Source organism: Monopterus albus, unplaced genomic scaffold (genome assembly GCF_001952655.1).
Source record: "Monopterus albus unplaced genomic scaffold, M_albus_1.0 scaffold280.1, whole genome shotgun sequence".
Taxonomy (NCBI): domain Eukaryota; kingdom Metazoa; phylum Chordata; class Actinopteri; order Synbranchiformes; family Synbranchidae; genus Monopterus; species Monopterus albus.
In genome coordinates, this window is record NW_018128160.1 from 248,153 (window position 1) to 274,777 (window position 26,625).

Here is a 26,625-nt window from a genome sequence, read left to right on the forward strand (position 1 = left end):
TTGATTGCAGGCTCAGTAATGGGTATTGGCAGAATTGCCACATCCTCTTGTATATAGAGAGGATGTGGAAAGGGTGTTGGCAGTTTGTCTTTGTGTCTGAGGTTTTCCTCTGAGACTGAAGTGTCTATATCCCAGAGGCACACACTCAGTGTCTTTGTCATGGAAAGCCTGAGTATTGGCGCAACATCGCCTCCTAGTGGTGCAAGTTGTCCTCCTATATATTCAGTTGTATGAGATGTGTAAATGCTAACATTTGTGTTTTTTTTTCCTCATTGTTCAGCTTTATGAAAGCTTTGACCACGGAAAGATAACACACAAGATCACAGTTGTGCCTACTGCACCCTCATTGTTCAGCTTAATGAAAGCTCCTTTGACCACGGAAAGATACACAAGATCACAGTTGTGCCTACTGCAAATCTTACTGTCTCTTGTACAGTGATTAATAAGATTGGCATGGACACCAGCACTATAAATGTATCGTCCTGTAAGTACAACGTGGTAGGATGGTCCTCTCTCTCTCTCTCTCCTTCATAATTTTCCTGAAGCATAACTCTATAGTCTGTAGATGTTTTCCTAATCTGCTCATGAACTCTTTCTGTCTGCATGCCAACTTTGCATAATGTTGAGATGCTTTAACAAAACTGCAGCAACTCCGCAGCCATTTTGGGCTGACAGAAACCTTTCTGGCATTGACTTGGCATAAACAACCAGTCAGCTGACTTAATTTCACGCTTTTAGTCCATAGTAGAGAAAGACAGTGATAAAAGGTGAGATGATAAATGCTGCTTTTGGGGTATTAACTAATTTTTGTTTTGCTATATTGGTGGTTATTTTCCTTTTGATGATCACTTAGGAGAACATCCAACTTTTTACTGTCACCACATTACTGTCAATATGTAAATGATGCATGCACTTATCACTTTGTGCACACAGTTGTCCAAATGTGTTAATATCACCCTCTGCATTCGTGCTTACTCATCCCTGTGTGTTTGAGAGAGCATTTCACCCCTCTTGCCTCCTCGCTCAGTGTGTGTATGTTGGGATGCTGGATTTAATCTGTTCCCTCTTGAACAACTTGCATGCAAAAGTAGAACAGAAGTAGAGTAGTCGTTTTTTCAGATGTCAAGCTTGCTTTTTTTTTTTGTTTGGTTGTTTAGTTTTTTCTTTTGGTTGGATGTTAATTTTATTTTATATCTGATTTCAGTATATGAGGCTGTGAGAATGGCTAAACAAGGTAAGTTGTAGCAGTCTTCTTGCTTGTAAGAAATGGTAGTGGTGGTTGGGGGGAGGGTTGAGTAAAGACTATAGGTGAATCAAATGTTGCTCACTGAAAGAAGGGTTTTTTGACAAATATTTGCCTTAAACATCACCTTGGACTGTACAGTTGGAAAATCAATATTTGGAGTCTCTGTTAATAAAATATAAATGAAGGAGTAATAGGAATGGAGCTGCCAGCATCCTGACAAAATGTCAACATATTCATAATCCCATTGGCTGAGGAAAGGAGCTGAAACTAAGAATATGTCATTAACATTTAACTCAGTTGGTCACAGCCATGTACAGTGCGGATGTGTCCATTCATCAATGCCTTTATTGCACTTAATGGCTTTGTGTTGTTCTGCATTCAGACTGGAGTTTGATACTGGAACGTGTCTCTGATATTTCTGTTGGATCGTTTGTTACAGACCAGTCAGATCACAGTGACCAGACCAAGATGGTGGTTGGCGTTGTCGTCGGTCTGCTCATTGCCACGGTGATTATAGGCCTGGCATACTGGCTCTACATGAAGAAATCTAAGTAAGAACGCGATCCTAACACTGTTATATAATAATGACCCCAAGCTTCATAAAATGTTTGAATTCACTAATTTACTTTTGCCCCAGAGACCCACTGAGCTAATATAACCAGTTTTGACTCTATTTTTTGAGATACACAACAAAACATTATATAAAGTTTGATTCATTTACACACATGCTTAAAATATTATGTTATAAATGTTATTCTTTGTTATGTGGGCTGATAAAAATCCCTGCTCTTATGAGATGCTGCATATAAATGACAGCTGTGCCTATTTACAGTAAATCCCAATAGAGATATGTTTGTGAAATAAACAGACACTGCACCTGTAGTGTTTACCCAGGCACCACCAAGCTCTCATCAAGTACACACCGAGTACGTACACGGCAGACTATACTTGTTAGCTTCATTACATGCCCAGAGACTAGTGCTCCTGTGCTGGAATATTTTACTTTAGGTTTTCTTTGTGTAAATGTGTTATTTGATTAAGCACAGCTTTATTTGTGAATATAGATGATATGAGCACAAGATAAACTAAAATAATGAATTAAAAAATACATTTTCATACAGGGACCTACAGGTCTACAACACCAGGTAATAATACAGGCCTTAGTTGATGCTTTAGTTATGATGCAAATTTTAACATTTATGTAAAATTTGCAATTAAATGAATGGTTTGACATTTTGGGAAATATGCATATTCACTTTCCCGCTGAGAGGTAGGTGAGAATATTGACACCACTCTGATGTCTGTATTGTAAATAAAGAGCCAAAGCCAGAAGCTGGTTAGTTTAGTTTAGCACAAAGACTAAACGCAGATTAAACAACTCCTGATTTTAGGGATTACATGCTGGATTATTTCTCTGCCACGCACAGCGATGTGTCTTGAGTGGGTGCTGTGCAAACTTGTATTGAATTCAAGACTCAAGGAGCCCACAGCTACCAGTCCAAGGTAGTCCAGCACATAACGCCTGTAAAACTGCATCTTTCCTGTGTTACACTTTTTGTACAGTTTAATCAACAATATGCTTTGTATTGTGCTGATTAGTGAGCATTAGAGGTGCTGCTCCTCAGGTTTTTGGTACATCTGGGCTAAGCTAACCTAACCAGCATTTGGCTCCAGGCTCGTATTTCTTCATGTTTAATTCCTTTATCTGAAAAAAAAAATTGCCGCAGTGAATCCGTGGTCTTGGCCACCAGGGCAGTTTCCCAGTTTGTCTACTGGTTAATCATCCTGGCATTTGCCAACATAAATGAATTTGCTCTGGTGGACAGCGTATATTAGATCTTACTTTGCATGTGTAGTCAGCCCACCTTCAAAGAATGTACAGGTGACTGTAAAGAGAAGGATTATCAGCCTGATTTATTCTGAACAGGCAAGGCAGCTGGAAGACTGGGGAAAAGGAAAATGGGTCTTCTGAGGAGGAGAAAAAACTGGAGGAGAAAGTGGAGGAGAACAGCCAGAAAGCTGAGGTGTAGAAACAGCAACTGTCCTTTGGGAATGTGAAAGGTAGAGAGCCAAACATTTCCATCATGTGCTTAAATAAAGGTTAACAAAGTCAGTTTCTTTCAAATAACCTGCTTTATTTTGTTTTCCCAGTGAGAACATGGAACCTTTGCACATTTCTCTTCACCTCTGTCTTTGGGGAAAAACAAACGAGTGTACATTGGGATGAAGACGGTCTGGATTTGGTTTCAGGGAGTATTTTACTAAAAAGCATATCCAAACACGCCCCTCTCTCCTCAATCCCTCCTCCATTCCTGAAAAAAATGAATGGATACTGTATGTGATATACTTGTCTGCACTACTGATACATGTGTAAACGTGTCTACTATTAAGATTTGTGTTTGTTAGAATGGAATTCGGGAAACAGAAAATGCAGATCTTTTTGATTTTGTAGTTGATACAAGTAAAAAAAAGATACTACTAGACCAGTTGCCTTTGATGTAAGGATGTGTAGGCCTGCGTTAGTCTGACTTTTTGGCCCTTGGAGACACAGCAGGGACCGAGGGACATCATCACTGTCACATCTTAGTTTCACGTCATCACAAACAACCTCTGCCTTCAACATCAGTTCAGCTCTGTCTGTTCATTTGCGTTCATTTGAGCTCACTCATTCAGGTGGAAAATGTGTTGAAGTTGAAACAAAATCTCTGAAAAGGGCTAAGGGTATGTTGTTATACTCAGCAGTAGTTATAGGTGGTAATATGATTTCCATGTTGCAATGCAGAAAGTAGATGACGTGCCACAGTTTTTTGGCATTAGATGATTTTTTTTTCTCTGATTCTATTCAAAGAAACCTGGAGCAAAAATGACAAATAATTCATTTTTGCCTGTCTCTCCTTTTTTCAACAAACACAACCCCTGTATAACACAAGCAAGTGGATTATTGCAAGAATGTATAAACATAATAAGTCAGCTCGTTTTAATGGCTCCACTTTGGCTGCACAGCTTGTTTGATATAAAGCAATGGTTTGTTTTCGTGCTTTTCCCAAGAAAATGTCCTTAACCTCTTAGTCATGAAAGAATATTTTAGTTTATCTGTCAAGACTGTAAGTGAATTCTCAGTCTGTGCTCCATCAGTGTCTACGTATGATTTGGGAGCGTTTTGTAATCAAGGACACAGAATGGGCAGGATGTTTGACTTAAAGTAGCCGTTAAGAATTGTTTGCTTTCTTCTGAAAATCAACCTGTAAATGCTTTAGTTTGTGATGGGTTCATGTTTTTATGTCAAATTTTTGTAGGATATGATGGAATATACGAAGCTGTACATGTCACAGTTTTGGTCCCTTAACAGCATTTATTCATTTGAAAATGTATCAAGACCAGTATGTAATTGTGAAGTGTGGTTTGTCTTTTTGTTTTTGTTTTGTTTTTTGCTATTTATATTGTACAGGATAAAATATCCTGGTAGGCTGATTCAACAACTGCCGCATAATCATAAATTGGAGTCATTGATAAATTGCTTGCAGACTTTACAAAAGTGTAATTAAGTCTTCAGTAGGTTTCTCAGTCTCTGGTTGAATAATAGATTCAGCATGTGATCATCTCAGACCTCCAAGCTGCTGATTGCTGCCTACCTTGTGTAAAACCATCAAATTGGAAGAATGACCAAAGAAAGTGAACATTGCCATGCAAGTATTGTAAATATATAGTTTGTTTTTGTACTTTTGTTTAAAATAAAATGTACATTTGGAAAAGTTATGCCCACAGAATATTAATCCTCTTACAGTTTGCATGTTTTTCATCTTTCATCTGATCAGCACAAAAAGTCACAAAAGATGCATGAGTGATGGATCCGTTTCTCGCAAAAGAAGATGTGGAATACCTCCGAGCTGAGGGTGAACTTGTAGATATCAAGTCAAATTCTCTCCTCAAGAGATTCTACTTTGAACATGGATAGAAGTAGTTTTGGCTTATGAAAGGACCAGACATCACTCCAAGACTAAATATAGGCTGAGGAAAATCATCTGATATATTGCAGTATACACAGGAAATAATGTGCTCAAACTTAAGAAAACAATTGCTAGGCATGCACAAACATGCTGCAGGTACTAAGTTCACTGTCGGGGTTTCACTATAGAGTGTATTGATATGTAAGTTAGATAAATTCTGAAAAATCTGTAAAAGAAATTTGAAAAGAGGCACCAATCTTCCATTTGTAGTTGTGTGTGGTTGAGGGGGCGGGGGTCTCTTTAGGAAAAGGTTGGGAACCACTGGCATAGGATGACTATGATGACTAGTTGTACAGTCATTTTTGCAAATCAAGAACAATGTTGAAAATATACAAAGTAGAAAAGCAGAGAGAGCAGGAAGAAACTATAAAGGTTTCCAATACAATATTTACTGTCTCTGCAAATGACATTTGGCGATCATATCAGCTTTGAAACCATTTGAACCTGTTTGCTAGGAACCAGTAGTGTAAACGAGCTACTGCACATTAAATTTTAAGTACTTAACTTTCCATTATATCCTTCTATTCTATCACATTTCAGGAGGATATTATCATTCCTATTACTCCACTACATTCATTTCACAAACAGAAATACTAGTAGCTTATTAAGTGCCACTACCGTCACTTCATACCTTTTCCCCCACGCTATACAATGACAAAACATCTATTTTTAGAATTATCTTTATTTGCCAAATATCTCGAACACACAAGGGATTTAACTCCAATAACCAATAAATAGATAAATATTTGACTATTGTGGTGCCTCTGCACGGGGCTGTAATTATGTCATCATGAAAACAGCATTCAGTTCACTGAACAGCCCATGGACTTTAGAGGAAAAGGTGGGTGGTCAATCAGGAGTGTTTGATCTGATTGATTCTGCATTTTGAGCCATGAAGGCCTGTGAGGACATGACCCATGTCACTTAGGCAAAGGCACCCTGAAAATGTCATCTAAAAATTATGATTTTCTACTTTAACTGGGAATATAAATGTACCACACAGTCTCAAAAACATTGTTTAATAATCACATGAAATTAAGAATCAGCTTTACTGGCCAGGTGTGTTGGACACATGAGGAATTTGACTCTGGTACCGTGGCTCTCAGTGTGCATGTACAATGTTCTTCCATAAGGTAAGGAGGAAACAAGATAAGGCTGAGAACAAGAAAATAAAAACAATGTACAAACAAGAAAAAGAAATGTGCATTATTCAAGGTATTTTACAGGTCAGTGACACTAGCAGGCTAAGTCCTTGAAGCCAGTGGCAATGATAGATAGTGTTTGTCATTAGCTTCTGTTCAGCTGCTTGGTCGCTGTGTCACTGTGGCCAATCTAAATACAGTGCACACTATCACCTGGCGGTCTGCGTAATGCCAAGCAAAATGGGCGTCTGCTGCCGCCGTGTGGTCAAATAGTATATTGCAACAGGCAGTGTTGGACTCAAGGAAAAATCTATTGGATGCGTTTTTATTCTGAGCACAAAGACTCAGTGTCAGCTGAGGTTTGAATGTACAAGCCTCACAGTGGACTTTTATTTTAACTTTGATTAAAGCTCAGAATTTAGACTGTTTTCTGTTAACTTCTAAGTTTAAAAACATTATCAACATCACAAGGAAAGTAAGTACAATTCAAATTGCCAAAAACGCATGTTTGTTTATAACCGTGTTAAGCATTAGCTGGTACAAGCTTTCTATACCTGTTGCACGGATGTTGGGCAGCCTGAAAACCACTTTTCTCCACCAGATTGTTTCTGTAGTCACTGCTCTTTGCCTTCGTAATAGAATAATAGTTTGATCGACTTAAAATCCTTCACAGTGTCAGTACTCTGACCAATGCAGAATGTAGTTTGTGAAGTCGGGTACAGGCTTCAAACTGAATTGGAAAATTGTACATGACTCGTTCCTCAGGTCACCCACAAGTAGATGAGAACCAGCTGGAACATTTACTGTAACGACATCTGAAACAAAGATCTGAAATATGAATTGAAGTTATTAAATGAGCCGGTCACTCAAATCCAAACACATACATTAAAAGTTGAAAGGATTCTTGGTGACATCTTCCATATATGTGAAAAAGAAAGAAAAACTTTAATTATTTCCAATATTATTTTACAACATACAAAAAAGGGGGTACATGAGGGGATAAGACAAGCGCAAAGGACTTAAATGTCCTTTTGAACCACATGAACCAAAATCATCTTTCTCAGACAAGATTAAGAGTGGTCTTGGATTTAACATAGTCTTGAACTGACTGAACAAGTTTGTTCAAGCAATATTATGAATAAATGAAGACATATATCAAAACCTTATGGTGGCTAAGGCAGTTTAGCTTCATGGTAAGCATAAGTAGCAATACCACAGTGTAGAAATACAAGTAAAGGTTCTGCACATTCAAAATGTTAAGTAAAAGTACAAGGTATCAGCCTCAAAATACCAAAGTACTCATTGTGCAGAATGGCACTTTATTGCATACAGCACATTTAATGTTGCAGCTGGTGAAGGTAGAGCTAATTGAGCTAAACTGTATTTTGTCTTATTTATCTGATTATGCAAAGTAACTAGTAACTAAAGATGTTAAATAAATAGTGGAATAAAAATTACAATATTTGCCTATAAAATGTAGTGAAGTCAAAGTATGAAGTAGCAGAAAATGAAACTATTCAAGTAAAGTATATATACAGTACCTGAAAATTGTGTTTCAGTACTTGAGTAAATTTAGTTAATTACTTTCCACCTCTGGTGTTGTGGATACTAAATATGAAGGCTGAATTCATCACCTGTCCACTTTTTTGGTAGGTATTACAGACGTGGGTATGTTATACCTATTTCCTGTGCTTGTGGTTTGACTGTGATCATGCATTCATTTTGAAACAAGGTTCTTTTTTCTTGTATGCGTGTGATGCAGACTATTGTTGTGAGCTATATACAGTCACTCACTCTGAGACACTCTGCACTGGATATTCTTTTCACTCTAGCACTGGGTTAGCATGTAAACTAGTCGACCATATGGTCAATAATGATGGAGAAACTGGGTCTGAGAGCATTAGCAGTATATCTGGCAGAACTGTAGTGAAAATACATACATTTGGGTTAAACAGAGCGCATGCTTCACATGTAATCTAATAAGCTTTTGGTATTGTTTGTAGTGCAAGTACTTTTGGAAGAGAGCTTTTTTTCTGTTAATAATTTCTGCCATTTTGCTGTGAAGTATTCCTTTCTGCTAACATCTGAGCTCAGAACCAGGTGTGATTACTAACCCAGGAAAAAAAGGCAAAAGTAAATGCCACTACTGCAGCCGCTCACATGTCAACTTGTGCAGTAACTATGTGAAGTATACAAATGGTTTAACTATTTGGACAACTTTGCTGAGAAATTTGCTGAAAGAATGTGGTAGAACATGCCACCAGTATATGTGGAATTGGGTAAGCAAAAGGCCACTGAACCAGTACCTATATGAGACAGACAGCTTAAAAATCAAGCTTTTCCTCCAGGATTTAGGCCAGTTCTAATAGAAAGGTGTACTGTTTATAGTATGGTCCTTATGATTGCCTGCCCCCACCCAAGATGTTCTACAAAAAGTTCCACATATATTCAGGTTTAACTATTTACTGAGGCTACTGTAATGTTAACTAACCATGAACATGGTTTTCTAAATCATAAATATCATATTATACAATCGGTATATGTTTTTACAAACCTGTCTACAAGCTGTGAATGTAGAAATTCTGTGTGATTTTAATTAGGTTGGCATTTTCTGCTTCTGCATTTCTGTCACATGACTTGTCCATGGGTGTGGATGAGTTTCTCTGTCTACATGTGGCTGCTTTGTGATAGACTAGCAACCTATCCGACCTCCTGGCCAGAGAGCACAGGGAGGATTGTCTAGTCCAAATCCTAGTCTTTAACATTTTATTATAAGTATGCAAGGCAGCTTCATCCTTTCTCTGTCTGTCAGTGTTCAGTGCAACACTTCTGCCTTAACATCTGTGTTATGAAGCTCAAAATGGCTCTGTTTTTGGTGAAATTGTCATAAATGTATAAATTAAATTATATGTTTATTATTGAGATCATAGTTAAAGGTACTGTTGTACTAGACTACGTTATATTTAGAGGTGTCTCTGTATTTTTGTCCTCCCCAGCTACATACATGAGAGGGTCAGAATATTAGGAACACCTCAGAATATAGTGCATCTAATAAAGTGCCCTGTGAGTGTATATGTAACTGTTGTGGGAAGAGAAAGCCATCATGTCACTGTCTGCTCTTTGGATACAGATTTGGACATCACAACATAGAAGATGATTGGCTAATGACTGAAGTTATTAAAGTACAGTAGGCAAATGCATTTTTAGATTTTTCTCAAACAGATCACAATATCCTGCCTAAATGTACATTTCACTCACTAAAATGTAAGGGTCTTTATTTGTTATACAGCACTGACATGTTGCTTTGGTTAGTTCTAAGTCTATACTATATGCTCAACTGGTTTAATTTTTAACTTTTTAGTTCCTTTTGGAATGAGTGCTCAAACCCATTATTCTTGTTTTAACACATATCTGACTGTAAACCTAAGGATGAACAGATCAATAAGGCTTGTGAACATAATTACATTTGTCTTTATTTTCTGAAGAAATACAATACGTTTCAGACAGGCAACAAATTAAACTGGTATAAACACAGTTTTAAAGTTAACACTTTAGCAGATCTGGAGGTCAAATACGCTATAAGTAATCAAGGGGTCCTCCATCACAATGTCATGACATCTTGGCTCATATTATTACCCAGCACATCTACTTGTATTCCTAGTTCAACTTTCCAACCATCTTCAACAGCAAAGGAAGCCAGGGCAGCCAGAGCGGTCCCAGAATGTTGTCATTTGGGACAGTTAGTTTTCATTGGGCTGCTCAGTTAAATGACCATCTCACATTCACAAAACTTGTCTTACCAGCATATTACATATATGTCTCAGCGTGTCAGTGGAAAGTGTATGACAGAAACCCTTACACAAGGGAAAAGCCTTTTGGTGGCAATGAAGGAGGCCTGTGGGGACGTGTCTTTGAAAGCCATTCAAGGCACACCAGAGTAGACACACCACACTGCCTGGCAAGGATTAACATCTTATTCAGTTCAATTCAATTCAATTTTATTTGTATAGTACCAAATCACAACAAAGGTCATCTCAGAACACTGTAGAACATAAGGTTTAGACCTTACTATTATTGTCATTATAGAGGAAAAACCCAACAAATACCCTTTGAGCAGCACTTGGCGACAGCAGGGAGGAAAATCTCTCTGGAGAAGGAAGAAACCTCCGACAGACCCTGACTCTTGGTGGGCGGCCTTTTGCCTGGACTGGTTGGGGTGAATGGATAGAGGAGAGATAAAAGAAGTAAAGCAACAAGACACAACAAACAATAAAACACTGGGCAGGTTGATGTGGCCGGTGACTGCTCATCAGAGACGTAGAGCTCCAGAGCTTATGTGATGTATATGAAATTCCATGACCTGACCCAGACCAGAGGAGAGATACTGTATATGTAGATAATGATGCAGAGTAGCTGGAATTGAATTTACAATACCTGTATGTTGCTTTTTTTTCTTCATAGCAGTGTGAAAGTACAGCATACAGTTTATCTTGTATGTGTGTATATATGTTTCAAAGACTTGTATGGTATTGTTGTGGATTTCTCTGGCAGTGTGCTCCTCTAGTATATGGTTAGTGCCATGATGCTACACAGTTCAAAATAATGTAAGCTGGCCTAAAAACACCAACTCCAGAAGGATATTTAAATAATGTTTCTAATGTAAGACACAGGCAATGTAGTGTGTGTTTCTGACTGCTTTTGCATGTTGTCTAAAAGTAAAGTTTTTTTCATTTTGGCTTGGAAGTTAGGTGGCTGTACAGATGTGAGCGTGATTTTGAGAGTGTGTAGTTTTGAGAAAATAGTGAATTGTTTCACAAAATGTGTCTTAGCAGTCTGGAAAACCTGTAATGTCCTGTTTTAGTGCTTATATGGGCACTGGATTTTTGTAACTGAAAAATTGTGAACCTGCTATTTAAAGTTAATATTAGTTTAATTTAGAACATTATTGCATTCTCACATTTGACTTCATCAGACTAGCTTCAAATGATGAATACTTGGTATTCCTTGCAAAACGTACAATAAATAGATGAAATTTTAAAAATATATATATTGTATCCCTCCCTACTATAGCATCATCTAACCACATATAATGTAAACCTGGCCAACACATGAACAAATTCCATTTCATTGCAACAAATAAATAGAATGAAAATGTGACATCCAGATGGATGCGTCAAACTGTTTTGGTGTCTTTGATTTGTTTTCAAGACATTTATTTCTAATATTTCTTCTAACACACATCATAACATGCTGTAAGGTAACTCATTCAAGCTGATTCATTGAATTATATTCCGCCTACTATATTATTACCATTCAGTGATCATGTCAAATGTTTACCAACCCTCACACTGCACAAATCATGTTAAACAGGCCACCCGTGGGCTTTCTTTCTTGCTACAGATTTTGTCTACACTTTTAGTTCTTAAAACCTTTTATCTGTTATCTGTTGTTCATAAGTCAGAGTGTTATCGACTGACACTACATTTACCTGTAAAGATTTCAGAACAAAAGTTCTGTTCTGGCTCAACAAGTGTATTTTAAAGACTATCTAATTATCTATCTATCAAAAAAAAACTTCAAATAACCTTGTTTGACACTTTTTAATCTTACCTTCATAAAATATTATATACTGTAAGTGCCACTGTACAATGTATATTTTACTTCAAGAATATATTGCTGCTTACAAACAATCACAGCAAATAGACTAATAAATACATAGATAAATAATGAATTTCTAATTAAATATAATTAAGGAAAAGTTTGTAACATATTCATATGTGAATTTGGGAATGTTATGGGGAGTTTACATTCAACTTTTCAAACATGTTCGTTGTGGGTATTTTGTACCTGCATTCCATGATTTTATACAACTGCCTTCATTTCACTTTTATTCCTGTCACTGTTAAGAAGAGCAACCACAGCACCAAGTACTCACTAGATGTCTGAGTCGTCAGTTTGAATGTAGGTCTGAGTTAGATAATGTAAACGTGGTTCGGACCAGTGACTATGACCTTCCCCTGAAATGCTCTAATAGAAAGGATGGAATCAGGAGAGCAGCTCCAGTGCTGTTAGATCAGAGCATTGATATGGACATTCATAGTTTTTTCTCATCATAAGGGCCTTGGTGTTATACATATGAATGTATGCAACCTACAATCACAGATGGACTATATGTGGGTTCAACAAACAAATATTGATATTCTTCTGCTTTCTTGAGACTTGGCTAACTGATAAGATGGTTCCTGTGACAAGTCTACTAGAGGGGGAGGTGTGGCAATTATTGTGAAAATATGTTTTCCCCTTACTCTTGTTAATTCTGTGTCTAGAGCAAAATCTTTTGAATTTCTAGCCATAAATGTCTCCTTAGGAAAAAGTGATAACTGTGGCAGGCTCCTGGTTATTGGAATTGATTAGCCCCCTTCAGCAAAACCTGATTTTATTACCAGCATTTTTCAGTTGCTGTTCAGTCACAACAAATCTGAAATTTTACTTCTGGGTGATCTGAACCTTGATTGGTTAACCTCTGCATCTGAAGAATTGAAGAATATGTGTAATGAGTTTAATCAATCTCAATTAATTTCTTCACCAACAAGACTAAATTTGAAAAGTCCTGAAAAGTCTAGCCTTTTAGATATTATTTTAACAAATAGGCCTCAAAATTTTAAATTAAGTGGCATCATTGTCCTGTAGCTTGTATCAGAAATGTAAAACCTCAGAAAGCCAAGCTAAGATTTGTGGACTTTTTTAAATGACTTGTATTCCAGTAATACTGCACTCACATTCTGCAATAAACTATTTTATTAAAGGTTTTAATGAAACTGCAGATAAACATACTTCTGATAAAAACAAAGGATCACAAACAGGAACAATCCCTGATTTTCAAATGAATTTGCTGAAATGCTACAGGCTAGAAATAAAGCCTGGAAAAGGGCACCTATGTCTAAACCTGCTGTTGTTTGACAAAATTTTCATCATTTACCATACCAATGTATTTTAGCAATATGTAAAACTAAATCATCCTACTATGTTTCAGTTTTTCTGAGTGTGATGGTAATGCAGCGAGGTTCTAGAAAATTATTAGATGTCATCAAATTCTGCTTCATCCTTACCTGACCAGCTTGTTAAGGATTCTGTTTTCATTGCAGACAAGTCAAAGATGTGTGATGTCTTTAATGGGCACATTGTTTCTTCTAGTTTTTATCTGCTATTCCCACTATGATACAAAATTCTACAGTTTCTGGTGGAATTCAATACCTACCCAGAGGCCCGGTATCTCCTAGTTTTGCACTTAGACCTTTTACCTGTGGTGAAGTCCTAAATGATCTTTATTCTACTGATTCAAAAAAGGCTGTCAGGGGAGATCAGTTGCATCCAGGTCCCTTGCAGTTGACTGCACCACTTACTGTGGTGTATTACTCATATTTTTAATTAGACTTTATACACAGAAAGGATTCCTATTCTTTGGACAACTGCCTATGTTGTAGCATTCATAAAGGGGGACCCTCAAATTAACCCTATAATTTTTGCCCTTTATCTAAATTCTCCTGTCTGGGTAAAATATTGGAGAGGCTATTTAATAATCAGGTAAATAATTTTTAATTACTAATTGTGTTCTGAATCCATGTGAGTCTGGCTTTAGACCTGGTCATAGCACTGTGACCCTGGCCTCAAATGCTGTTGGTGGTATTGCAGAGGATTTAGAGAGAAAATTAGATTGTGCTGCTCTTTTTATTGATTTATCCAAAGCTTTTGATTCTATGGATCAGAGCATTTTTTACGAAAACTTGGCCATATTTTGATGAAAAGTCATAATTGGTTTAGAAATGATTTTTTGATATATCACATGTTTTGGATTTTTGATACTAATTTGATATGATTCATGTGTTTATGTTTTACTCTTTTGAAGGACTTAATTGTATGTCATGGCACCACTGAGAATGAGAGCTTGTTGTCAACTGGTCTTTCCCTGAATAAATAAAGGTGATGATGATGATGATGATGATGAAGCTGTAGTAGATTGTCTTAAGTCTATTTTTAAGGGCATTTTGGAGCCCACTTTATTATTCATTATATTTATTAATGTTCTAGGATCCAAAGTAAGTACCAGTACTATACATTTATATGTAGATGATTTATACAATGGCCCCCTCCATTGATCTGACTTTTCAGCATTTGCTGTCTGGTTTTAACATAGTTCAATATCATCTTCTTGTTCTTTAACATTAAATTCTTATAAAACTAAGTATATGATTTTTACTGGAAAACAATGTGAAATTGATCATTTCAACTCAACTACACTGACTGTGGGTGACAAAATCTCTCCATATAAATATCTTGGCTTATGGTTAGACAGCAAGTTGAGTTTTAAATGCCATACTGAAAAATGAACTGTTTCGCTTAAACCTAGACTTTCATTTTTGTATAGAAACTAATTTTGATTGAGTGTCACAGGAGGCAGTTGGTACAAGCAACTATTTTATCAGCAATAGACTATGGCAATATAATTTATGCATACCTCTCCCAAAACCTTGAAACCACTTGACTCAGTGTATCATGCTGCTATAAGATTTGTTATTATAGATCCCTTTAGGACTCTCCATTGTGAACTACATCAGAAGGTAGGTTGCCCATCTTTGACACTAAGAGAGCATCATTGTGTGTTATTCATCTATAAAGCCCTACTTAATAAGTTGCCTGAATATATTACATGGCTCCTCAGTTATAAATCATCAACATACCAGACCCATTCACAAGATTATCTTGTTCTGAAACCCCATTTTTTACCCAGTACAGAAGTAGGAAAGATATCCTTCTGTTTCTATGACACGCAAAGATGAAACAGTTTGTAGAAATAAAATAGCCACTTTCATTCCTTTATCTTAATTTATACTATTTTTATATAGTATTTTACAGTTTAAATGTGATTGTAACCTATGATTTGGACACTGTGTTTTAATATGATTTTATCCATTCATCCATTACCTATACTGCCTATTCCTGAACAGGGTTGCAGGTTGCTGGAGCCAATCCCAGCTGACACTGAGCAAGAGGCAGGGTCCACCCCAGACAGGTCACCAGTCAATCACAGGGCTGACATGTAGACAAACACCCACACTCACTCCTACAGGAAATATAGAGCTGCCAATCAACCTAAGCTCCATGTCTTTGGACTGTGGGAAGAAGTGGTGTACCCAGAGAGAACCCATGCAAGTACAGGGAGAACATACAAACTCTACACAAAAAGGCCTCAGGTTGGCCCGGGCTCAATCCCAGAACCGTTTTGCCATGAGGCAACAACGCTAACCACTGCACCACTGTTCCACCATTAACTAAAGTACTTCACATAAAAATAAAATTGTGAACAAATAGAAGTAGAATAAGGTCATTACAAAAATATAGCAGACATAAAACCATGATTAAAGAGAAAGTATCAAACTCCACTTTGTATTAAAAACCAAGGTAAATAAATAGGCCTTATTTAATTATTTAAAAGCTGAACTAACATTCAAAGGTAAGCTATTCCATAGTTTAGGGGCTACAACAGCAAAAGCACAATCACCCCAGCATTTATATCTGTCCCTTGGCACCTCTAAAATAAGCTGATTTGATGATCTGAGGGATCTTGCTGGTTTGCACCACTGCAGTAATTCACTAGCATATAGTGGTGCCAGACCATTAAAGCCTTAAAAGCAAAAATTTGCAACTTAAAATCAATTTGAAAATGGACTGGAAGCCATTGAAGAGAGACCAGAACTGAAGTTAGATGATTTTTCTTGTAGGTGCCAAGCGATGAGTGGCAACGTTTTGAACCATCTGAAGATGAGAGAGAGATGATTGATTGACACCTGATTACAATGCATTGCAATAGTCAAGCCTGGAACTAATAAAAGCATGGATTGCGATTTCAGAATCATTCAAAGAAAGCAATGATATGACTTCATAACCTCAGCTGGAAGAAGCTTGACTTCACAGCTGAGTCGATCTGCTTATCAAATCTTAACTCACTATCAAACATCACTCCTAGGTTTTTTACGGTGGTCTTCAGATGTGAAGCCAAGAGACCAAGACCCTAGTGAAAGGCAGATATGGTACCTGGTCGCCAAACAACACACACTCCATTTTGTTTTTATTAAGATGTAAAAAATTAAGTGCCAGCCATGTTCCCAACTCTCTCAGACAATTTATTTCTACTATTCTACTGTTCTTTATTTTCTGCTATTTTAATTTAACAGTACTAGATACTTCCATCTGATATATCATTACTTTAAAAAATATGACGTTTTTTTTATAGATTAAAATATCCAACAAAGCAGTTAAATTAGCTCCACTGCGACCAATAAGCAGCCTATTTATTAACACATTATCAGTTATTGGAAATATAATATTATAATACCTTCTGACCATTCTGTGTGATTTTTTTTTGTTACTAATGATACTTTAAGAACATTTTGTTGCTAATACTTCCGTACTTCACTAATTATTTTCAATGCAGGACTTTTTCTTAGATTGAAAAAATACATGGTGCCATATTTTTACCTTACTTAAATGATCTTTAGTTTTTATTATGTTTTATTTGTTTGCAAATTTAAATTTAATTATTAAAAATACATTTGTTCACAAAAACTCACATAGGCCTATATGCAAGCACACTTTTAACTAGGCTACATTGTACACAGATGTAGAGCCTCCACAAATCCTAACTGGAGATGAGGAAACATAAAGTGTATACAAAGACCTCACCCAAAAACACAAGGCAAGACAAATAGAATAACACTAAATAAAACACTACCAGGGACAAACAGGCTTCTACAAAATTAGAAAAAGAAGAAGACATTACATAAACATGTATTTTTTTATTAGCTTTTCCATATTCTACAGTCAACACTGCAGTTGGGAAGCTACAGTTCTTGTATGTGTTTCTTTAAAAAGTAAACATTGTTAGCATGATAAACAATATAGCATGAATTCCACAAAACTGTACCTCTGCATAAATGAAAATTTAGCCACATAACTGGACCATAAGGCTAGAGGAAGATCTTCTGATCATGTGGTGTGATTGGAATAAATGACTGAAATAAGATACAAATAAGTGCTTAAATAAAATTCTATAAATAGGCTAGAAGTCTGTGATAATAAAGTTAAGTTTGAGACAGACTAATGGAAAAGATGAGCTGATGATTCATGACAATCAGAAGTGGCAAACATAACAAAGTTCATTTGTAATATAAACAGTTAAGGTGTGAGGAATGTTTAGCCCACTTAACCATGCAATATTACAGTATTATGAAAAGGAATAGACTGAATAGGCCTACTTCTACCACTGAAAACAGAAAAACACATAGGACACTGTGATAGAAGCTACGTATCACAAAGTTGCAAACAAAAACAATGTTTTTATCACTTTATAAAAATAGGCTAAACACAGTCTGAGGATATAACTCTGGTAGCAACAGGCCAAAGACGGTTAAAGAGACAGACAGGGACACCACTGGTGTCATGTGTGTCCTGTAACTCTGGCCTGTTAAGATTTTATTCGTCATTGGTATATCCGGGTACTTCATTTTTTGATTGACAGTTGCCATGGCAACAAGCTAGAGCATCGCCATTTTGTCAGGAGGGTTTTTTCCCCCCAGCTCAGTCTTTTCAAATGTTCTCCCTTCCCGCCGGAATAATGCTGTCAGTGGATATATGTTTTACGTTTTTGGATATCGAAATGCGTCTAGTGGATCGGATTAAGAAGATCAAGAGCCCGATATTTTAACATAGCTGAAATAATTAGGCGGCGCCGCACTAACTCAGTTGTCCGTGTCTCTGGTCCACCGGGCCGGTTCACTGCGCAGGTTTGGACCGCGCGCCATTTTGTGAAAATTGACACAAAATTCCTAACCAAAATTATCAGAGGACACGGTTTCTGCTTCATGTTCAAAATACTCTGTATGTAACTGTATTGTCGTATTTATCGAAGGGACCGAAGCTAAATTTGTAAAGACAGCGTAATATCAGAATCTGGCATAACGTTTATTTAGCGGTAGCTAGAACTGTTAGCTTGAGGCTAGCCAAAGAAGCTACAGCTAGCCAGGGCAGGTAGCTAATGTTAGCTGCGTTCATTTTGTCAACTAGCTAGCCAGTTCGCTAAGGTTAGCTAGTAAGTTATGTGTGCTAGTTAACGCTAGCATGTTGCTAGTCATCATCTGTCTGGATGGCATTAAATCTTGGCTCACTTTTAACTTTGCTGATAGTAACGTTAGTGTTGTATCGACCACCGATGTTGTTCATCACAGCTTGGAATATGAAGCGCGTATTAAATCTGGCTGGCGAATTATTTTAGAGTTTGCCGGTCAGAGGACGGGGATTGGATTTAACGTTAACATTACTCACTAACCGTGCAGGGAGGGGAGAATCTCAAGCTGGATAAGTTTCCTCATCATACAGGTTATTGGACTTTAAATGAAGATCGTGCCATCAGAGGTGAGTGATTGTAAAATATTGTCTTTGCTTTTCTTAGCTTAACATTTCATGTTAACGCTTTCACAGATGTTTATTATGTGTAACGTGAATGGTTAACAGTGATGGACGCGACAGTGAAGTTGAGTGGTAGCTTATGGATATGGCGGTTAGCTAACATTTTGTAACGGTGCCGATTCCAATAGAGCTAACGTTAGCATTGACGTTTGCTTTCAGTCAGTAGGTCACCGGACTGAATTTAATATTAGATTGGAGCAGTTTACCAGCGATCTGTGAACTAGAGTTTGCAACGTATTGTGTGGGCTTGGACGGAGAGTCATGCTGGCACAGTGTTAACATTGCAGCTAGCGTTAACTCTGCGATATTAGACACTGTCATTGTACGATTGAAGTAAACGTCGCCGTGCTGGCTAGGATACACGTTTGATATACTTTTAATGCGCCATCTAATTGTGTCAGTATTAAGTGTGTAGTTGTGGGTTTTAGAGTTGTACAGTACGGGGCTCACCTAGCTAACCTGACTAACGCCGAGCAGCTAATTTGGCTAACCTGGCTAATGGTTAACGTTGAGTTGTTGTCGAACCAGCTGAATGGGCCCCACAACCCGCTGGCTGAACACAGCGTCACTAGCTAACGTTAACGTTGGATTGGTGAGAGATATGCTTGCTTGCTTGCTTGCAGTTCTCAGGGTAACGTTAACGACGGCAGTGTTAGCTAGTTAGACTGCTAACAGTAACGTGAACCCGAATGCGTTTGTCATTTATAGGAGGAATTGGATGCATACACGAACGATATGTAGCAAGAGAGGACTCAAATTAACTCTGAATATGCTTTCTAAATTCCAACCATGACGAGATCTACCCCATTATCTGTAAGTACAGAGCTACTTAGGCTCCGTCGGTATACCAGAACGTTAGGCTTTTTATTGTTTTTGATGGGTTTAATTTGATTCAGCTTTGGAATGGATCTGTTCAGTTGGGCGTGAGAAGATGACACACAGGCTTGTTACAGACATCTTTAGCCATCACTTGTGATATGATACGGTTAGGAATAGCAAGCTAGCTGTCGTTATATTTACACCTAAATAGGCCCGTTGATGCCGTGATGAGAGCCAGGAAAGGAACTGTTCATATAACAGTACTGAAAATGAAGATTCATCAAACGTTTTAGGAGATAGTAAAGTGTGCTTGCAAAATGGCTTTGTGGTCAATTAACGTTACTGTTTCAATATAACATTTACTCTATGGTAATGTTAGTTTGATTTCAGGTATATTATTGTAAAATGGGTTCAGTCCTAACTTTCCCAGTTCTTTGTCTACTTGCATTATTTTCTACTGTAATTTCAGCTGGGCCATTTGGGCTACTTATATAAAAAGTATATTTAGGTTTTAAACACAATTTTAAATTTAAAGGTATAATAATCATGGACATGCTGAGAGGAGGTCCAGTGCTGTTAAGACCACATCAGTATTAATCCATATTTGTTTCTTTAAGTCTTTCATTGTCTGTACCTGTCTGAATGAACTATTTGTTTTAAAACGGTTTCACAAAAGCTTCAAGTTTTTTGCCTGGCATTAAATGCTTTTGAATGTTGATCCACAAGCAGCTTCCCTGTTATGAATTTATTTTAAAATTTCCCCAAAGTTCATACATTTACTACAGGCACACTTTGTAAAGTTCTGGGGTCTCCTGTATTCTGTAGGGGCCCTCTGTCCCTTCTCAACAAAACCTGAAGGACTATGAAGTTAAATTCCACCAAAGATGCACTTTGACAATAATCTGTTTTTATTCTTTGTAGTGGGTTGTGGTTTGCTGCTGGACTCTCCTCCCAGGATGATATGAAATTTTACAGGAGAAGATGCATCCAGGTTAGCTGCTATATATTAAGCTTTAACCCTTCGGTGGGAAGTGGTGCACCCAAGATCTTCTTCTCGTTCTGGTTATTTTGCTGTTTTGATTTTTTTTGCCCTCCATACTGAAATTTTAGTACATTAATAAATAGGAAAACAATGTTTCTAATTATTAAGGTCAATACAGTATTTAATTACTTCATTTAATGCTGTTTAACTTTATGACAGAGCTCAAAGTGATTAAAATTGGTCTGACATCATTGTTTTCAGGTCTCAGCTGAACAGGCAGCAAAATAGACTGACCGAGTCATCATGACAAATCAGTCTTCTTCTATTTAGAGCTTTAAATTTAATAAGTGTATAAAATTTTCTAAAGAAAATTCTTGGAGATTAGATAAATATATCCTTGAAGCATGAGGTTTTATTAAAAACGGATTTATACAGTATGTGATAGAAACATTTTAGTCTTAAAATACAGACTTTGCTTGCTCGCTTGTGCTCTATCATCTTACAGTTCCTCTTATTTCTGTCAGTGGATGTGTATTTTTTCCTTTTCCAAAGCTGGGTCAGCTTTCTAACGCTCTTAGATGGAGTGCAGGTTTTGGGCTGTGCAGCTATTTTGCTGTCAGGCTCTTGTGTTGAAAGCAGCGTCTAAGTGTGCCAAAGTTCAATTTTATTTCTTGTTTATTTCTTGTTTTCTCATTGGAAAATGGGAGCAGCTCTGCCCTGGCAACAAAAGTAGGCTATTTGCATACTGCGTTGTGATTGGTCTGTGCATTGATGGGCTTGCCAAATCACGCTGTATCTCTCTGGTGATAGGCTATGCTAATTAGGTGCTGTTGCTGGGATTCTGAATAGTGGTTACTGTGAAGCACTGGTGAATTGTGTTGTCTGGTGAGAGATGCTGATAGCTGAACATGCTATTTAATAATTTTTTGATTCCTTCTGGCTTAAAATGAAGGATGATTCACTGTACAGTGTGGAGATGCTTTATTTTCACCCATTTTCACTGTTAAACCTGCTGTTTTGCTCCTTTTTCTTCACAAAGGTTGACATATAGCTGTTGTATTTAATTTTGTGGTTATTCTTTGATGGATTTTTATGATTTTACAGGTTTAACAAAAGATGCTATGTATTAACCTGACATTTAAAAAAACGAATTAATCCTTATTTAAAAATCTTATCATATTTGTTTGTTTTAAAGTGTGAGCTTGATCATTTCAGTGTACATGTAAATCTTACAAATGCAAAATTTTCATTTTGTGTGTGTGTGTGTGTGTAATTGTTTATTACAAAAATGTGGTACAGTAAGTAGGAAATATCTATCTGTTTTAGTTTGGTCCAAAAATCCTTTGTTGTGTGTTTTGCTACATATAATGTTGAATTAAGTTAATGTGCCACTCAAAGCGGTGTTGATTTTTTTCCAGGAGGAGAGACTTCAGCATGCAAACCTTCGTCTGTCCGGCTTGCGCCCTCTTTTTCTTTACACACTGCTGGTCTTCAGATGGCTGCTCCAATGCCCCATACGCACCAGCAGTACAGTGACCGCCACCAGCCAAGCACTGACCAATCTGTTACGGTCTTACCGTACAGCGACCAGACACCACAGCTCACTGCCAATCAGGTGCACTAACTGTACCCCGGCTCTTGGATTTCTTTTAGTCCTAAGCATTACAAGAATTGGAATATTAAATGTTATTTGATAGTCTGCTTCCCTTTTTGCTGCTGTCACCAGGCAGAGTAGCTGCTTGTTAAATGTTTCTTTCAGTCATTTAATTTTGTGCAAAGGTTATTTTACAAAATTTTAATCAATGTCATATAAGATTTAGCAAAAGCCCTGTTACATACAAAAGTACTGTGCATATTGTCTGTTTATGAAATATTGTATTTTCCCTTTTGATGCTCCAGAGGCACATGCCCCAGTGCTTTCGTGACCCAACTTCAGCTCCCCTGAGGAAGCTCTCCATTGACCTTATCAAAACATACAAACACATCAATGAGGTTAGTTTTTTCATTAAGTCTCTGTATGTCTTTTTTTTAACGTTGTAGGGATAAAACTTAAAACATTTGAAATGTAAGAGTAATGTACTCTATTTACCAGCGTGATCTTATGTGTTGTTTTGTTACTTCATAGGTGTATTATGCAAAAAAGAAGCGACGGCACCAACAGGGTCAGGGTGAAGACTCCAGTCACAAGAAAGAGAGGAAAGTCTTTAATGATGGCTATGACGATGATAACTATGACTACATCGTCAAGAATGGGGAGAAGTGGATGGACCGCTATGAGATTGATTCCTTGATAGGAAAAGGATCATTTGGACAGGTGCTTATTTATTACACATACACTTGGTTTGAATACGTGTGATGGGTAAAGTAGTCTTTAATTCTGACAAATAAATAATGATTGCATTTTTGCTTTATTTAAATAACCTCACCATATTTGATGCCAGTTACTGAAGATTTTTTTCTTTGCTCTTGTTGGCACTTTAAGGTTGTGAAAGCATATGAAAAGGAATGGGTTGCCATTAAGATCATCAAGAACAAGAAAGCTTTCCTAAATCAAGCTCAGATTGAAGTGCGCCTCCTAGAGCTCATGAACAAACATGATACTGAGATGAAATATTACATCGGTAATACACTCCTGAAATGTGGTTTGACCAGACTTATTAGAGAAATGAAATGGCCTTTCCTATATTTGACTTAACATGGGTAATATTTGGTTTTCTGCAGTTCACCTAAAGCGTCATTTCATGTTTCGGAACCACCTCTGCCTCGTGTTTGAGATGCTTTCATATAACCTGTACGACCTGCTCCGAAATACCAACTTCCGTGGAGTCTCACTCAACCTCACCCGGAAGTTTGCCCAGCAGCTATGCACGGCGCTGCTCTTCCTGGCCACGCCTGAGCTCAGCATCATCCACTGTGACCTGAAGCCTGAGAACATCCTCCTCTGTAACCCCAAGAGGAGTGCCATCAAAATAGTGGACTTTGGCAGCTCATGCCAACTGGGACAAAGGGTATATAATAGCAGTTTTTCTTATCAGTAATAAAATGAATATGCCTAGAAGTGAGTGAAGTAGTGGCTTCACATTAAACATTTAGTGTAATTAATAGCTAATTTAGAGTTCAAAGGCAAATGGTAACCATGACTGTTATACAATTTTGTTTTTGTAGATATACCAATATATCCAGAGTCGCTTCTACCGTTCACCGGAGGTGCTGCTCGGAATGCCCTATGACCTGGCCATTGATATGTGGTCCTTGGGCTGCATCTTGGTAGAGATGCACACTGGAGAACCTCTCTTCAGTGGAGCCAATGAGGTATAAGGAACTGAAATACTACTACAGTATGTTCTGTATTGTGCTATTGTAATATAACCAAGAATGGCAGAGGTTTTCATCTTACAAATAATGTGTTGGCCTCAGAGATTGGGAAGTGGAATTCATCTAAAACAAATCAAATAATACTCAGTTGTCAAGCCTTGAAATTGTAAGCTTCAGTAATTGTGGCTGCTTACAGAAGCCTACATGTTAGGTGAACAGTTGATTGCATATAACTTCCATATACTGGGTATAAGAATGTACTGCTGGTATACAGTGCATTTTGGTGGTTTTTTTTTTTTTATTTCTCAATGTGAATGCACTGTTGTGATGTATGTTTTGCTTAAAATGTCTTCCCTCTAGCAGAAGCAAGTAACTTGATTAATAACATTTTCTACAGGTGGACCAGATGAACAAAATAGTTGAGGTTCTTGGTATCCCGCCTAATCACATAATGGACCTAGCCCCAAAAGCCAGGAAGTTCTTTGAGAAGCTTTCAGATGGTACATGGAGTGTTAAGAAGACCAAAGATGGCAAAAGGGTGAGCTCAGCCCAGACTCTAAAATGATTCACATTTGAACTTTTTGGTTATTGTTAAAGCTAAAGTAGATTGTGTGATGACATTCAGTAGGCACAGGTGAATCATTCACTTAATCTGTTTGTGCTCTGCCTTTAACAGTATAAGCCTCCAGCCTCACGGAAGCTCCACTCCATTCTGGGTGTGGAGACAGGGGGTCCAGGTGGCCGACGGGCGGGGGAGTCTGGCCATGCTGTTGCAGACTACTTGAAGTTCAAGGACCTGATTCTCCGGATGTTGGACTATGACCCCAAAAGCCGCATCCAACCTTACTATGCTCTGCAGCACAGCTTCTTCAAGAAGACTGCGGATGAGGGGACCAATACAAGCAGCAGTGTGTCTACAAGCCCCGCATTAGAGCAGTCCCAGTCTTCAGGAACCACCTCCAGCACCTCCTCTAGTTCAGGTAACTGCCATTTGATAACACTGAGCAGTTGTTCCACAGTCCTTCATTAAAAGTAATGAAATAAATCTGTCAGTTGTGTTCTAAGATAACATGAGAAATATATTATATCCCTCAAAATAATCATCTATTTGGTAAGGGGTAATGACTTTGTGTAGCATTGCTCTGAACTGTAGCAAGTTATTAAACTTAAAGAGCAACACACAAACTGTTAAAATTCATTTTATTGTGAAACTTTAGGATCATTCTAGCCTGTGTATATGGTTGAATAAACATAATTATAGCATTTTCTCTGTGATTCTGAAGCTTTGACTTTTTGCTTAACCCTTAGGAGGATCATCTGGGACAAGTACCAGTGGCAGAGCAAGATCAGACCCTACCCATCACCACTTGCACAGTGGAGGACACTTCGGCACGGCCATGCCTGCCATCGATGGTGACAGTCTCTGCCCACAGGTCAGTGAGTTACCTGGAGGGATCTGAATTTGATACTGACTGGAGAATATTGTGGTGGTGTGGCGTTTTTTTTCCCCCTCCCCTAAAATCTTATTACATGTATGCTCATTCAGCCTGTGCACAGTGGTTTCCCCATTATTGTAGTGTGTTTGATTAAAATCTCTTTAGAGCAAGTCTCAAAGAACTGAATACATTTGACTAATAAACAACTTTCTAAAAACATGTTTTTTTTTTTTGTGGTCTTACAAAAGTGTCATGGTGTGTCAGTTTCTTCCAAATAACTCTAAACATGTGTCATGCTTCCTACATTGCCACCTTTTAAGTTTCATTTCATCACATGTACTAAAAGTGACATCTTACAAGGCTGCCTGGTAAAGAGCACATCAACTCTACTTAAGCTTCTCTTGCAGAACACAACATTTAGGCAATGCTAACAAAAGACCCAAGAAAGGATGCAGCCATATTCCACAACTGATGCTTATTTGTTTGACGTTGACAGGCAAGACAGCCTTACCCACCTCCGCTGGTCTGGGGAGGTGGCGTTGGACCAGAGTCAGTCACTGGAGAGACCCACCCAGTCCAGGAGACCACCTTCCATGTTCCCCCTCAGCACCCTAAGGCCCTGCATCCCCACTCACATACTCATCACCACCATGGGCAGATGATGGCTACACGCCCACGCCCACGCCACTACACCTCCCCGACACACAGCTCCTCGACACAGGACTCCATGGAGGTGGTTCATGGCCATCTGTCCATGACCTCCCTGTCTTCCTCTGCCTCCTCTTCCTCTACATCCTCCTCTTCCACTGGGAACCATGGCAACCAGGCCTACCAGCTCCGCCATTTGCCAGCCGGAGCCCTTGACTTTGGTCAGAATGGTGGGCTGAGCATGGGGCTAGGTGCCTTCTCGAACCCACGGCAGGAGACTGGCATGGCAGCGCACCCTGCTTTCTCCATGGGCACGAACACAGGGCCTGCTCACTACCTAGCGGAAGGCCACCTGGGCATGAGGCAAGGCATGGACCGGGAGGAGTCGCCAATGACTGGAGTGTGTGTGCAGCAGAGTTCTATGGCCAGCTCGTGACTGCCCTGACATTTGGCTGTGTGTTCCCCCTGTGCGTCATTTTTAAGGTGGTGTTTTTTACTACAAAGTGTG

At 38.1% G+C, this 26,625-nt stretch overlaps 2 protein-coding genes across 8 annotated transcripts in view; both read left to right on the forward strand.

The window, feature by feature from the left end:
- Window positions 1-5,002, forward strand: part of LOC109973098 (CD166 antigen homolog) — a 42,328-nt gene extending 37,326 nt beyond the window's left edge. For 2 of the 4 annotated variants that reach the window (XM_020622431.1, XM_020622434.1), the window contains exons 15-16: window positions 3,174-3,307; window positions 3,398-5,002. In XM_020622431.1, coding sequence (XP_020478087.1) covers window positions 3,174-3,276 — 103 coding nt within the window. In that variant the 3' untranslated portion in view covers window positions 3,277-3,307; window positions 3,398-5,002. Of the gene's footprint in view, window positions 1-354; window positions 485-1,204; window positions 1,235-1,685; window positions 1,798-3,173; window positions 3,308-3,397 lie in introns of all 4 variants that reach the window. The other 2 variants (XM_020622432.1, XM_020622433.1) reach the window with 2 other exon arrangements.
- A 13,630-nt stretch (window positions 5,003-18,632) lies between these two features.
- On the forward strand, window positions 18,633-26,619 carry dyrk1ab (dual-specificity tyrosine-(Y)-phosphorylation regulated kinase 1A, b). 4 transcript variants are annotated; one of them, XM_020622436.1, is made up of 12 exons: window positions 18,633-18,863; window positions 20,658-20,727; window positions 22,137-22,333; window positions 22,618-22,710; window positions 22,844-23,032; window positions 23,201-23,339; window positions 23,440-23,726; window positions 23,884-24,030; window positions 24,431-24,571; window positions 24,710-25,013; window positions 25,342-25,466; window positions 25,966-26,619. In XM_020622436.1, exons 2-12 carry the CDS (start codon window positions 20,718-20,720, stop codon window positions 26,551-26,553), a joined length of 2,220 nt encoding a protein of 739 aa, XP_020478092.1. In that variant the 5' UTR covers window positions 18,633-18,863; window positions 20,658-20,717; the 3' UTR covers window positions 26,554-26,619. The 4 variants fall into 4 exon arrangements, with proteins under 4 accessions (XP_020478092.1, XP_020478095.1, XP_020478093.1 ...); XM_020622437.1 differs by lacking the exon at window positions 18,633-18,863 and adding an exon at window positions 19,424-19,730; XM_020622439.1 differs by lacking the exon at window positions 20,658-20,727 and having other exon boundaries at window positions 18,771-18,863.
- The last annotated feature ends 6 nt before the right edge of the window (window positions 26,620-26,625 follow it).

Excerpts from the sequence above, each read along its gene's own strand:
- dyrk1ab (XM_020622436.1), top strand. Across the intron at positions 22,334-22,617 it reads CACAGCTCACTGCCAATCAG|AGGCACATGCCCCAGTGCTT; the intron begins GTGCACTAACTG and ends TTGATGCTCCAG. Across the intron at positions 25,467-25,965 it reads GTGACAGTCTCTGCCCACAG|GCAAGACAGCCTTACCCACC; the intron begins GTCAGTGAGTTA and ends TGACGTTGACAG.